The sequence below is a fragment of the Argopecten irradians genome, chromosome 15 (genome assembly GCF_041381155.1).
Source record: "Argopecten irradians isolate NY chromosome 15, Ai_NY, whole genome shotgun sequence".
NCBI lineage: Eukaryota > Metazoa > Mollusca > Bivalvia > Pectinida > Pectinidae > Argopecten > Argopecten irradians.
In genome coordinates this window covers 217,631-233,826 of record NC_091148.1, presented here as the reverse complement: position 1 = coordinate 233,826, position 16,196 = coordinate 217,631, and the positions used below count along the sequence as shown (strand labels likewise).

Below are 16,196 nucleotides of genomic sequence, written 5' to 3'. Positions count from 1 at the left end.
TTAGGAAACGTCTGTACTGTTGTTTTTGATGAAATACCAAAGTCCGTTGAGATTCTCCGAAGGGTTCGATACATTTGCCGTCGAGTTAAGCAGCTTTCAACGACTGGGACCAAAGTTGAACAAAAAACTGTCGCATTCAGGCTGCCTGAAGCATTTGAGACCACACATTCCATGGTTAGAAGTTGCCGTATCCTCAAGAACATGTAACACATCCCCTGTGGATCCCAGTCTAGTCTTCCATCCTTTACAAGTTTGGCAGTTGTCCGAAAAATACCACCAGAGGGCAGTATGTTATTTAGTTATTACTTTCCTATTTTATCGTTTTTGTGTTCATTTACAAAAAAAAAATCCATTTAAGCTATGATGACGTAAGGATGGCCTCTCGTGAAAGCTGTATTTAATTAACGTCCAATTAAAGTAACATTTGCCGTAAATGGGCGACAAATTTGTTATTTTTTCTTCAGTAATCAATTGAAAAGCATAAAGTTTGATTAATCAAGTTGTGAAAGTAATTAAAATGGACAGACAAACATGTGTCATACCATATAAACGTTAGCTAGAGTGCAGAATTTCTGCGCTATACTATTTATTGTTATCTAGATGGAAATATATCTGCATGAGTGTCATTAAAGTTACTAATTACACTGTGAAAATGTAAAATGAAATTTCAGACCACATCTTTACACCCTGATCTGACCGTATGTACTCATTTTACAACACTGTAGATGTACTGCCAAAAATCATGCTCAGCTTTGCTTTATACTTGCAAAGTAACTTACAAGAAACCAATGCATTGTAAGTATGGAATTGAAATGTTGGTAACCTTTGGTTGTAAATAACAACTTAAAAACTCTTTTTGATTCTCAAGAATGAACATTACGACACATATAACTTTAACAGATGAGCTAATTACAAATAAGGAGGCCACATACCAGATAGAATGGACATAGGGCATCCTAACACTTCCAGGCGCATTGACCCTTTCTTATTTAAATTTCTTGATTCAGCTATGACCCGGATGAACTTTGCCACCACGTTTCCCTTCAGAGTGTTTGTCACGATTGTGTTGCGGTCAAAGTTTCCAGTGAACACCTGCAATGATCAGGGTTGGGGTCAATTACATTGCAATGTAATTAATTACAATTACAATTACTTGTTCAAAACCCAATTACAATTACAATTACAATTACTCAGTTTTGTAAATGTAATTAATTACAATTACAATTACATTCAAAAAGTAATTAATTACAATTACACATTACATTTTCTTAATATATTTATTTTTAATAACTTGTACACAATTGTATAGTCATATAATGAAGCATTTATACATATATATGTCACTATCAGTAAATTCTGATAGAACACGTGCTTCACATAAACCGCAAGTTACAATTGAGTATTGGTAGGGTGTATTAGTTTTACACATACATTTTTATTGGACCTAGGTCCAATAAAAATAGGTCCAATAAAAATATACATTTAAAACTTTTCATACACTGATGATGATAAAATGCAATTCAAAAATATGAATACCTGGTACCGTACCAGGTATTCATATTTTTGAATTGTATTTTATCATCATCAGAGTATAATTGATTTTTCTTTGTTTTCATACCAAATCTGGCTTTCTGATTGGCCAATATTTTTTTTGCATACCACTATGAAAAAAAAAATCCGAGAATGGCGCGAAACCCCGACGTTATCGTGACGTCACAATAGAGACATTGACGTTTCGTATTGATTCGGAAAAAAGAATCCCTTGAAAAACCACTATAATGTTACATTTAAACATACTTCATTTTATCAAATAGAGTATAAAATTAATTATAAGTATTGATGTCACTATTTTTTAATTTTATCGGGTTATGAAAAATAAATTGTTTGCAAACTTTTGTGAGAATCCGCTACGCGGATTCACACAGTTTGCAAACAATTGTTTTTTTCATACCCCGATAAAATTAAAAAATAGTGACATCAATGCTTAATTGAAAATTATCATCAGACAGTCTGTTTCTGTCTGGTCGATATACTTTGCCAGCAACGAAGTCGCTGGTATAGCTACATGTAAGTACTTGGTAGCTAAAATAGACAAATTTGGAAATCCGCAAGAATTATCTTTCCAGAACTTTAATGGGTCACAACATTTCTCTGTGCAATATTCACCAATGTACTCATGTAGATGTCTACTTCATTGGATTTAAGACCTGAGTTGTGTCTCTTTCGTGAGGGTGTAGTGGGAAGAAAACTGAAAAAGTCTTCTGTTTTAATTTTCTTGGCAGGGGGCGGCTGAAGACTAATCTGAGCTATCATCTATATTTTTGCCTTCAATAGATATGCTAATTAGGTGATCAACAGGTGTTATATAAGCAAGACCTATGTGAGTTGTAATCACAGGCGATGTGTTCACACCTCACACCTGTATATTGCCGGAGGGGTAAACTATAGGTAACACAGATACAAGTGTACTTGTCTACTATGGTCACTGCCTCACATATGTTACCTGTTTAAATTTCTATCTAGCCAAATACATGTCTTACATCTTAGTATTAGACATTAGTAAATATATATTTATATGTAACTGAAAAGTAATTGGAATGTTATTGTTAATTACACATTTTTAGAATGTAATTAATTACAATTACATGTAATTGAAATATTTCTTAATTACAAATTACTTTCAATTACTTGAAAAAATGTAATTAATTGCAATTAATTACAATTACATTTTTAATTACCCCAACCCTGGCAATGATTCAACTGTGTCATCGTTTTTATAAAACGAATTAAGATTTTTGGCATTCATATCTACTGTTAATATAAAATCAATATTAATTTACTGTAAGTTTTATCGACAACCGATGTTATTGAAGGAAAATGAAAGTTTAACTGGTGAAGTGTATATGCGCACTTCGTCATTCAATTTACGTTCGCAGCCATTCCCTGCTGGAAGCTTCATAAAAGACGACTATATTAAAAATCCTATAGTTTCTCTTCCTTCTTACCACCTTTCTTCTTCCTTGAGACCGTATAATCACTTTTGGCCTTGATTTATGCGCCACCTCACCGGCCCTACAGGTAGGGCGTTAGAATTGTACCTGCTGCCCCTATTGCATGATCGTAAAAAGCGATTAAATTTAGGATCTCATATTTTCTCTTTTTCCTAACTGACTTTGTTTCCTAATGTTTTGGCCTTCAGTTGAGCGTTCGTCCCTGCGAGGAAAGCTCTGGGTTCTGTCCCCTGGCCGAGACACACCACAGTCTATAAAAGTGGTAGTTTCTGTTCCTACTAAGCGCTCAGTAAACGGGGAGTGGGACGACTGGTTCGCTTGTTGTCAGTATAATGTTACCGGATGGGGTGTGTTGCTTGGTGTCTTCGGCGGCATGCTTCAGTGACATAGCACTATAAAAAGGGCAATAGTTCGACTATACAAGAAGACACAACACGAAAAAACTTCACCTCGCACTTAACACACGCTCTGCACTGCATACATGGGAGGCCGTCCTTACATGACCCTGGCTGTTAATAGGACGTTAACATAATCAAACAAACAAACAAACAATCCACCTCCCCCAACCCCGTGAAGACGGCTCTGGATTCTAGCCCCTGTCCGAGACTGTAAATATTCTTGAATAAGTAATATGGAGGCACTGATAAATATATTGAGACATGTTTGGTGGTACTTATAATTATGAAAAGTCAAATATGATATTAAGTCTTACCTGTACATCGCCTGTGAAAGAATTCAGAAAAGACCATCAAAACTCGTATTAACTCTGTATGAGGTCACCCATTGATCGTGCAAAGTTTTACCGCGAGTCTGAATCGCTCTTAATGTTGAGGTCGCCCGAAAATCCACCTTGAAAATATGAGAGCAGCTTAACTGTACTAAATTTGTTTTCTAGCGAATTGGTATGTATTTTATACATAAAACTTTATGTATATTGTTTAATACCAATAGCGAAAATAATCGCCTTGTATTAATTATCAAATACAATGTATTACCTATTCTCTATGTACATATACACAATCTGATTGAAATACAGATCGTTATAACCACTCCCTTCAATAGAGGATCTGAGAACATATCATTAAGGGCCTTATTCGGATGATCTTTATACAACGTGTTATTTAGATCAAATGCTTTTTCCGCATTTTCTGCACGTTGCTATATCAATTGACAACGCCATTTTGACAAACATACATATACAATTAGCTTTATTGTTATCTTTGGGCGAGATGACTACGTACACGGAAATAATTCTGATGGATTTTTAAACTATTTCGTCCCCTGAAATTCACTGTTAAGATTGGCCATTTTCAAAGGTCACCTTGACATGACCCCAGGTATCGGTAAACATGGTTCCCAGCGTCCCATCACGACGGCATTGTAATTGAGCAAACTCAAACTTAAAATATTAATTAACACTTTTTAGTCAGCTGTTCAAAATAGGTTGACGAACTCATACCGATCAAGTTGGTCAACCTGTTCTGGTCTTCAATTTTAGGTTACCTGAGACGAAGTTTATTATAGTTTATATAGGGATAACACATTTTTAAACATTAAATGGTCATTTATAATACGAAATTAGTCAAATGTTGTCAGAATTATCCCTATGAGATGGTCATTGAATCCTATTAACAAGTTTTCCATGACTGACCCCAGGGGCCTTAGAGGCGGGGCTAAAATCGTTCAAATAGGATAAAACTTCAAAAATCTTCTTCTGAAATTCTTGAACTGGTAGAATCAAATATTATTCATAGATGGAAAGATCTTAAGATCATTTACAAAAAAATATGAATTATATGACCCTGGAGTCTCGTGTTTCCCCCTGGAGAGGGAGTCAAGTTTCTATAATTTTTATAGGAAAAACACATTTATGAACATCATTTGCTTATTTATCATAGGAAATTAGTCAAACTGGGTTAGAACTATTAGCCTGAAATAGCACTTTAACACCATATCGGTCAGATATGATTGATATTGAGGCTTAGGCTTAGAGTTGTCCATCTGTAGTCACAGCGACTGAGCTACAACTCTTAGACTATTGAAGCGATTACAACAAATAGGTAATCCTTGTTAAGTGTAAACATCCCTTATTTGTACAAGATTCCTCCAACTTTGTCAGAATTATGCCCCTTTGTTACAATTAAAAATCCTTAACTAAACTATCGGTGGGATGTCAATGGAGCTAAGTTGCAATAATTGTTTACAGTGAAATTATCTGTGATATATGTGAGTTACTCCCGTCTTTTTGAAGAGTTATGAACCTTTGTTTTACCATTATTAATCAGTTTGAAAACTACTACTTGAGCGATATTATCGAAACATGATAGCAATTACAATTATACAGTTTAAGTATGCTAAAAATTTCGCACCTGCTTACATGGTTACACCCATTTATTACAAAACGATCGAACATTCACTTCCAGTACAAATTACATTAAACATTTGACAATTTACTATTTTTTATCACATTCCATTTACACTTATATTAAATTAAACATATCATACCAAAATATATTTTGAACATAAAAATTGTATGTTTGCATGTTAGGGGGGCGGTTATGGTATAAAGGTTGCTCCTGGACGACAACTTGAGTTACCTGTAAGTAGTGTGCGTTGTATGAATCTGCTGGACACCAGGCTTTAGAACTATTGATCTTGGCTTTTACTAAAGAACAAAGACCAAATGTAGAGGAGGCTGAAACGCATCGTCAGGCACACTGTAAGGCCCAGTCACCAGGTTAAAATTGCAATCGCTAGTTCCTGTGGGATAGACACACTTTATTCATTTGTTCGTAAAGATGAAATTAAAGATTTTCTCTGCTAAAAATCTCACCTCCCTATCAAGTGTAAGAAATGTAACATACATTTTGTATAATGATTGGTCTGAATTATTTGGAGAGGAAAGTAGAAACAATACTAAATGTAAAAATACCCAACATACAGACATAATTAGAGGCTTTTACAGACCAAAAAATGAAATTATCTCAACAATTGCCCAGAGCCCTCGTGAACGTTAAACAAATGACAAATTTGGGTAAAACAAAAAATATGTTTAGTAGAATATAATACTTACTTTGACGCCAGGACTGAGAGAAGTAGATATTGAATCAAGGTTATTTGCTGTAGTTACCATGTAATTGATATATCATCTCTATGGCACTAAACTGCAGGTTTTTAGTTGTTAAAAACATATATAAAAAGAAACATTCGCCCATTCCGTTTCAATGAAATATTGGTTTCCTGTATTTACATTCCATTTTCCAGTGAACATATTCCATTATTGTATCTTTTTGCTGGATTATATTAGGTATGATGTTTCCTTTCAAATTTGCATACAAACATTAAATTGATATATTCTACTAGATACTGCAAATAACCTTGATTACACGTGTTTTTAATTTCAGTGTATTTCGCGAGCAATGAAAAATGGCAATATAAATCACGGCGAAAAGGAATCGGATCCATATAAAGTAGAACCAAAAGGATCTCGGTCGCGAAATTTAATCGTCGCTTAAAGTCATTATACATGAAAACGCAACTGTATCTAATAATCTGTCGAAATGATTATCATTTTTGGCAAATGAAATAATCAGGTTAAAGTGAAAGGATATAAGAAGAACTTTTTAGGGAATGAATATGGATACTATTTTCCTATCAAAACTTACCCAGACCTGATATCACCATCGAAATAATTCCAAATGTCTGAATAACAACTTCCACCATACGCCTCTTATCTGCCCCTTTGCTCACTAGTTCAGTCTTTATTTGTGGGCAACTTTGGCCGGTAGCAATATACATTAGTAAATATATTGACATCTCGTTAAGGCCTCATCAATTACAAACCATAGTGACTATGTCAATAGTGTAGAATGAATACAAACCTATAACACAATAGCTACCTTTGCTCATTTTATTTTTAAAAAAAATCGTTTTATCGTGCCAATTAAACTTGTTACAATGCTGTTTAAAGGGTGATTATATACTTCTTTACACTTTATATGAATCATCGATTAATGATTAAAGCTGTAACGCATAGAAAAAACATTTAATATGTATAAGAAATTAATTGATATATTAAATTGTCTTTCTAATCTTCTTATTTATTAAACTTGATTCAACTAATATGAGTGCTATCTTATTTTTCATTACAATAATTTGGAGATGTACTAAATATGGCTTATCCAACAAGTTAAATACAGAATAACAGTTTTAAAAATTTCACAGATTTGGGGGACAAAAAGGGCCCAAACCATACGTTATTAGTTATATAGTCGGTTTCCGACCGCATAGAGGACCATTGATTTGTCTCATTAGGTCTTTGTTTCCTATTTGCTTTGTCAAGAATCTGAAATCAAACCTGAATCATTCTGGCGAAGGATACAAATAATCGCCGCTTTTAAAATAATTAGCCTAGACCTGGCCTACATACATTATTGTATTCATTTATGTATTTCTTTCCGGAATCTGCAAAGATACTGTATAAGGAACCAGCAGAATAATACTGAATAATTTATAAATCAACAATAATTTCGACATTCCTAGTGCACAGTAGGCCTACCTCAATACGACACCAGAATGGCTGTATTATTAAAAGCATCTCAAACAAAAGTGACACAAACATCCATCCAACATTTAAAGCGCAATCTCCTTGATCAGCTCTGCATTATCGCTGAGATAATTACCAAAAATTGCCTTAAATGAATTTTGTTACATTTTATGTCATTACACAAAAACGTAATGTAAGTGATATGTTCTTAACATATTTGACCAAGGACCAAGGAGTTATTTACAAACTTTTATAATTTCAAGAAAATCTTGCAATAAAATGCTATTTTTCTAAATATATGGCCAGTTATAATTGTTTAGTTATGCTATCATTGTATGAAGTTTGAACATAGTATCTCTCAATTTATCTTCCGGAAACGAACATTTATGAATGAAGCTATTTCTAACGCAGTGACCTTTTGACCCCAAATTTATTCATAAGTAATTTTTCCTCCTATGTAACCACTGTATGACATTTTAACAAATGTGTTCTCAAGTAATCATTCGGAAACTAAAATTTGTGAAACAATCTAATTTCAGTAACAGTGACATTTGTAGTTGACCTTTTGACCCTAAATTCAACCCCAAGCTGTTTTCCCATACGCGACCTTTGTCTGAGGTTTGATCAAAATCCGTTGATTTTTTCCTCGAGTTATCATCTGGAAACGAAATCCAAACAGACAGACAGACATACAAACAGAGGGGAACAAGCAATATAGTTTCATCCGGTTTTAACCGGCCGGGGACTAATAATTGACAAAATGTATGAAATGTTAAGTAAAGATGTGACATGACCAACTTCAGTTTGCGGTATATATATTGAATCGTTTAAAACAAGAACATTTGCGTACACATTTTATTCACATAAAAAGTTCATCAGCCTGAACAATTATTCAAAAGATTAAAACACTCTATAGGCTTTGTTTTTTCCTAAGACGAATAAATGAATAAATAAATGAATGAGTAATTGAATAAATCATCTTTATTTCCTTCATTATACATGAAAAGTACTTTATTTATTATTAACAAACATTGCACATTTATTAACAGACATTGTACAACTTTAAATAAAGTTAAATGAAGTGTGAGGTGTGTGTCTTGGGAGGCTGCGGTATGTTCGTATATGTCTTGTTGTATAGTGGTACTGTTGCCCTTTTTAATCATCGATTGACAAATACAAAAATATAAGAATGTTTAGTTAATAACACGATAAACGTTTGGTATTAATATTGGCAGAGGCTTTGACTTTTAATATAAGACATTAAATTTACATATTTGAACATTTTCCCTTCAATTATAAAGGTCAAATCCCTTAAAACCACAAACGTCTCGCATTACACACGCAGGACTACATCCAAACGGGAAACCGTCCTAAAGTATTATGAATCTGGCTGTATTACGTGTAAAATAAACCAATCCATACCATCTAAAAAATTAAATAATTTATTGTCGGCATATTTTTCAGTTTCGTTTTCACTTGGTATGTCTACACATATATAATTTAATCTTTCAACAAAAATGAAAATATTTCCTTATCGTTTTGATTTAAAATATCGATACATTCATTTACAGGCAAAATGTCGAATCAAAAGTAATATTTCTTCAAGCAATTCATAGTGATTTACTGTCGAATGTTCTATAATATCAGCAGATACATACCATTCAATTCAGACGACAAATGAAATAGTCATATAGAAAATAGTTAAATTATATGCTTACTCTTAGTTGTAATAGATTAAACAAAAACGGTTTAGATCAACTTAAAGCATTTCCATTTTTGTTTTCCATCTTTTCTTTCGTTAGTATAGCATTGTTGATATTTTGCACCAAAGATTTGATGAAAAGTAGTTTTGGTATAGTATAGGTTAATGAAATTTGAATATGATGTTTGACCAATGAAATACACTAGAAAGATCATTGTAAGTTGCATTGTGAATATAACAAGGAAGTGTATAGAATAACATTTTCCCCCATTTTACCGTCCTTTGACTAGATACGAAATTGTAGTTGATACTGGTGAATTTCAATGTAACGGAAGTTTTAGTGGACATTCAGTTTTGAAACTCTATATTAAGAAACGTCTGTACTGTTGTTTTTGATGAAATACCAAATTCCGTCGAGATTCACAGAAGGACTTGATACATCAGGGATCGAGTTTAACAACCTACAGTGACTGAGACCAACGTCGAAAAAGAAACTGTCGCATTCAGACTGCCTGACACATTTCAGACCACAGATTCCTTGGTTAGAAGCGACCGTGTCCTCTAGAACCTTTAAAACGTCCCCTATTGATCCTTGTATAACTTTCCATGATTTGCAAGATTGACAAGAACCTGAAAATGTTAATAGTATACATAATACATAATATGATACAAAATAGTTCAATTATATTTAGGTTAATTTATGGAAAGAATATACACAAAAACGCTTTTTCGCGGTTGGATTATTTTGGCTATACCCGAGGATTCACTGAAATCTTCGAATTCCAATTCCAAAAAATAATTTGAAAGAAAATATTAATAATATCGATTCTATGAATATTGTATTTGGAAGAACCGCGAAATTAAAACCCAACGAATAAATTCCATAACAAAAACACCGTACTATATACCCCGCAAATTTAAAAACGCTCAACATTATTTAGGAACTGCGAAAGGAATCTATATAAACATTGCCCAGTATTCAACTAACTGGATCTCTTCTATTATATTCACGTCATTTATTATTTCGTCTTCGCAATATAGCTATACTCGCATCTTCATGAATTCACTGAAATAGGAAGGGTCAGGGCACGGCCCCCTGGCCCAAACACACCATAGTCTGTAAAATGTAGTAATTGCTGTTCTGCATAAAGACCGGTGACCGCTTTGTCCGTTTTCAGTACAGTGCACAATGTGACAGTGCAATAGCAATGACTGTTGGTATTCTTCAGTGAGATAGCACTGTACAATGGGCAAGAGTTTCCACTTTTGCAAAGAAACGCATACCGCAGATTTATATATTCATACAAATACATTACATACAGTTGAGGCCGTCCTTAAATGATCATTACTGTTAATATGACGTCAATAACCCAACCAATCAATTCGCCGCAATCCTAACTTGCCCTAGCATATTATACATATTATAAACACTGATGGTAGTGAAGGCGATTTATATGGCAACATAATACATATATGTAAAAATAAAACTAGGTATTGAATTACATTGTCACATATACATATGTATGTAGGTATTACTGCAATTAAATATTTATACAGAAAACGTCAGGTCACCATAAGTCAAGATTATTGATATTGCAAATACGACTGGCTAATAATTGGGAAGAAGACATTGCAACATTCTATTTCAACTGACGTGAATGTTGGCACATTCCTCAGGTGCTATGATGTAACTTAATATAGATAATCGCGTCTGTGGAATTTCCGACTGACGAGAATGTTGGCACATTCCTGCGGTGCTATGATGTAATTTAATAAAGATAATCGGGTCTATGGAATTTCGAGTACTGTAACCAACTTTCCTTCGCGTGCGATTTATTTTTGCGAATTTCACGATAAAGGTAAATTTGCGAAAGTTTATCTCTGCGAAATAATATCTTACAACCTTTTTGCACAATTAAATTCAAAGATATCTGCATTCAATTTTCAATCCGTGAAACCTGATCAACGCGAAAATGTTTTGAAATCGCGAAACGTAGTAGCCGCGAAAGAAAGTTGGTTTACAGGATATACTTATGTAAAACATACTTGGTAAAGACGACACCGGGCATCCCTGTACTTCCAAACGCATAGATCGCTTTTTGTCTTCATTTCCTGAAACACCTATAACCCGGATGTACTTGGCTTCGACATTTTCCTCCAAATCGTTCGACACGATTGTACTGTGATCGAAATTTCCAGGAAACACCTAAAACGATGCAATGATTAAATTGTTTATTATATAGCATAATGAAACGGATATAAACATTATTATATACCGTATAGCCGGGTTTTTTGCGAATCATTTTCGATATTTGATCTTTAAAAAATCGAAAAAAATCTAATTTTAGCGATTTTAAATTATCGCGATATGGATTTAAGTGTAGATATCTTCAACCAATTTTCAATATTTCGCGATCATAGGAATGTCCTGCGAAAATATCCACCCCGGCTGTACGGTATGAACTTGAACGTTGTGGTTGATTGATTTTGCCCCTAGTCTCTTTAATAGCTAGAATTATTTCAGATGTTTTGGATGGAATGTTAAAATAATTGACCTGAGTCATGTCCTGACAACACCCCTATATAGGATTATAATACGTACGGATTGTTAAAAAATAGCTTTACTCTTACCTCATAGACAAAAACTACCACAATCACTACAATATCGAAACTTCTAACGAAACGCTACTGCTAGTTTCAAAAATAAAGTTTGGAATACGCCCATGGATTACTTTAATTCATACGCTCTTTTATTATATCCGATGGATGTTCATGTCTTTAGTTGTCAAAACTGTTATTCAAAGATTAGCACTGTCGCTTTACGATTAGTACCTGTCGTTCACATAGTGATAAGCCTACTCACCCTTCTTTCTCGATTGATGCCAAACATGTGACAAGTGGCCAAGTAGGTAAAGAATGGGGAAAAATAGTAAAAATGTGTTGAGTAAATTTCTTTTGACTTTAAAATTATTGTTAAATTGTGAATAGCATAAACACTTTTTTCAAGCGAGTGTTGGTTAATGACACATGTTTGTACCAAATTAACTTCCTGACAACATTCACAATTTGGACACCATGGTTGAGGCATTGTAGATGCGATAAATAAGACAATAACTGGAATGTCCTTAAGCACACTTATGTTGAATGTTGGTCTGGGATACTTGTACTATAATTATTTGGCATATGACTCGTGTACCATTTAGTTAAAACGGCACTAACAGAGAAATTCGAGGATATATTGTCGTTTTCGTTGGACTTGATATCTCTAATGCTTTGGCTTAATGTGATATCCTCTTAATAAACTGTTTTATCTAAACTGTGATGGATTTGGATTGTAGAGGAAAGTCGGAGTTCCCAAAGAAAAACTACAGAAAAGACGGATCCTTCCCTGTACCTCACATGTAATATATAGATCCTTACATGTACCTCACCTGTCATATATAGTTCCTTATATATACCTCACATGTCATATATAGTTCCATACTTGTCATATATGGATCCTTACCTGTACCTCGCCTGTCATATCGAGATCCTTACCTGTACCTCACCTGTCATATATAGATCCTTACCTGTACCTCACCTGTCATATATAGATCCTTACCTGTACCTCACCTGTCATATATAGATCCTTACCTGTACCTCACCTGTCATATATAGATCCTTACCTGTACCTCACCTATCATATATAGATCCTTACCTGTACCTCACCTATCATATATAGATCCTTACCTGTACCTCACCTATCATATATAGATCCTTACCTGTACCTCACCTATCATATATAGATCCTTACCTGTACCTCACCTGTCATATATAGATCCTTACCTGTACCTCACCTGTCATATATAGTTCCTTACCTGTACCTCACCTGTCATATATAGATCCTTACCTGTACCTCACCTGTCATATATAGTTCCTTACCTGTACCTCACCTGTCATATATAGATCCTTACCTGTACCTCACCTGTTATATTTAGATCCTTACCTGTACCTCATTTGTCATATATAGATCCTTACCTGTACCTCACCTATCATATATAGATCCTTACCTGTACCTTACCTGTCATATATGGATCCTTACCTGTACCTCACCTATCATATATAGATCCTTACCTGTACCTCACCTATCATATATAGATCCTTACCTGTACCTCACCTACCATATATAGATCCTTACCTGTACCTCACCTATCATATATAGATCCTTACCTGTACCTCACCTGTCATATATAGATCCTTACCTGTACCTCACCTGTCATATATAGATCCTTACCTGTACCTCACCTGTCATATATTGATCCTTATCTGTACCTCACCTATCATATATAGATCCTTACCTGTACCTCACCTGTCATATATAGATCCTTACCTGTACCTCACCTGTCATATATAGATCCTTACCTGTACCTCACCTGTCATATATAGATCCTTACCTGTACCTCACCTATCATATATAGATCCTTACCTGTACCTCACCTGTCATATATAGATCCTTACCTGTACCTCACCTGTCATATATAGATCCTTACCTGTACCTCACCTGTCATATATAGATCCTTACCTGTACCTCACCTGTCATCCTTACCTGTACCTCACCTGTCATATATAGATCCTTACCTGTACCTCACCTGTCATATATAGATCCTTACCTGTACCTCACCTGTCATATATAGTTCCTTACCTGTACCTCACCTGTCATATATAGATCCTTACCTGTACCTCACCTGTCATATATAGATCCTTACCTGTACCTCACCTGTCATATATAGATCCTTACCTGTACCTCACCTATCATATATAGATCCTTACCTGTACCTCACCTATCATATATAGATCCTTACCTGTACCTCACCTGTCATATATATAGATCCTTACCTGTACCTCACCTGTCATATATAGATCCTTACCTGTACCTCACCTGTCATATATAGATCCTTACCTGTACCTCTCCTTCATATATCCTTACCTGTACCTCACCTGTCATATATATATAGATCCTTACCTGTACCTCCCTGTCATATATGGATCCTTACCTGTACCTCACCTGTCATATATAGATTCCTTACCTGTACCTCACCTTCATATATAGATCCTTACCTGTACCTCACCTGTCATATATAATCTTATCCTCCGTATATATGATCCTTACCTGTACCTCACCTGTCATATATAGATCCTTACCTGTACTCACCTTCATATTATCCTGTACACCTTCACTATATATATAGATCCTTACCTGTACCTCACCTGTCATATATAGATCCTTACCTGTACCTCACCTGTCATATATAGATCCTTACCTGTACCTCACCTGTCATATATAGATTCCTTACCTGTACCTCACCTGTCATATATATAGATCCTTACCTGTACCTCACCTGTCATATATAGTCCTTACCTGTACCTCACCTGTCATATATAGATCCTTACCTGTACCTCACCTGTCATATATAGATCCTTACCTGTACCTCACCTGTCATATATAGATCCTTACCTGTACCTCACCTATCATATATAGATCCTTACCTGTACCTCACCTGTCATATATAGTTCCTTACCTGTACCTCACCTGTCATATATAGATCCTTACCTGTACCTCACCTGTCATATATAGATCCTTACCTGTACCTCACCTGTCATATATAGATCCTTACCTGTACCTCACCTGTCATATATAGATCCTTACCTGTACCTCACCTATCATATATAGATCCTTACCTGTACCTCACCTGTCATATATAGATCCTTACCTGTACCTCACCTTCACCACTCATGTCATATATAGATCCTTACCTGTACCTCACCTGTCATATATAGATCCTTACCTGTACCTCACCTATCATATATACTGTACCTCACTAATCCTTACCTGTACCTCACCTGTCATATATAGATCCTTACCTGTACCTCACCTGTCATATATAGATCCTTACCTGTACCTCACCTTATAGATACCTGTACCATTACATCACCTGTACTATATATAGATCCTTACCTGTACCTCACCTGTCATATATAGATCCTTACCTGTACCTCACCTGTCATATATAGATCCTTACCTGTACCTCACCTGTCATATATAGATCCTTACCTGTACCTCACCTGTCATATATAGATCCTTACCTGTACCTCACCTGTCATATATAGATCCTTACCTGTACCTCACCTGTCATATATAGATCCTTACCTGTACCTCACCTGTCATATATAGATCCTTACCTGTACCTCACCTGTCATATATAGATCCTTACCTGTACCTCACCTGTCATATATAGATCCTTACCTGTACCTCACCTATCATATATAGATCCTTACCTGTACCTCACCTGTCATATATAGATCCTTACCTGTACCTCACCTGTCATATATAGATCCTTACCTGTACCTCACCTGTCATATATAGATCCTTACCTGTACCTCACCTATCATATATAGATCCTTACCTGTACCTCACCTATCATATATAGATCCTTACCTGTACCTCACCTATCATATATAGATCCTTACCTGTACCTCACCTATCATATATAGATCCTTACCTGTACCTCACCTGTCATATATAGATCCTTACCTGTACCTCACCTATCATATATAGATCCTTACCTGTACCTCACCTATCATATATAGATCCTTACCTGTACCTCACCTATCATATATAGATCCTTACCTGTACCTCACCTGTCATATATAGATCCTTACCTGTACCTCACCTGTCATATATAGATCCTTACCTGTACCTCACCTGTCATATATAGATCCTTACCTGTACCTCACCTGTCATATATAGATCCTTACCTGTACCTCACCTGTCATATATAGATCCTTACCTGTACCTCACCTATCATATATATAGATCCTTACCTGTACCTCACCTGTCATATATAGTTCCTTACCTGTACCTCACCTATCATATATAGATCCTTACCTGTACCTCACC

The 16,196-nt window shown here is 35.0% G+C and overlaps 1 protein-coding gene and 1 pseudogene across 1 annotated transcript; both read right to left on the bottom strand.

The window, feature by feature from the left end:
- LOC138309589 (contactin-associated protein like 5-3-like) lies at positions 1–6,809 on the bottom strand (annotated as a pseudogene).
- Positions 6,810–8,523: 1,714 nt separating this feature from the next.
- On the bottom strand, positions 8,524–12,782 carry LOC138309588 (uncharacterized). The gene is made up of 3 exons (XM_069250813.1): positions 12,765–12,782; positions 11,306–11,465; positions 8,524–9,889 (listed from the first exon to the last, which is right to left on the bottom strand). Exons 1-3 carry the CDS (start codon positions 12,780–12,782, stop codon positions 9,627–9,629), a joined length of 441 nt encoding a protein of 146 aa, XP_069106914.1. The 3' UTR covers positions 8,524–9,626.
- Between the last annotated feature and the right edge of the window lie 3,414 nt (positions 12,783–16,196).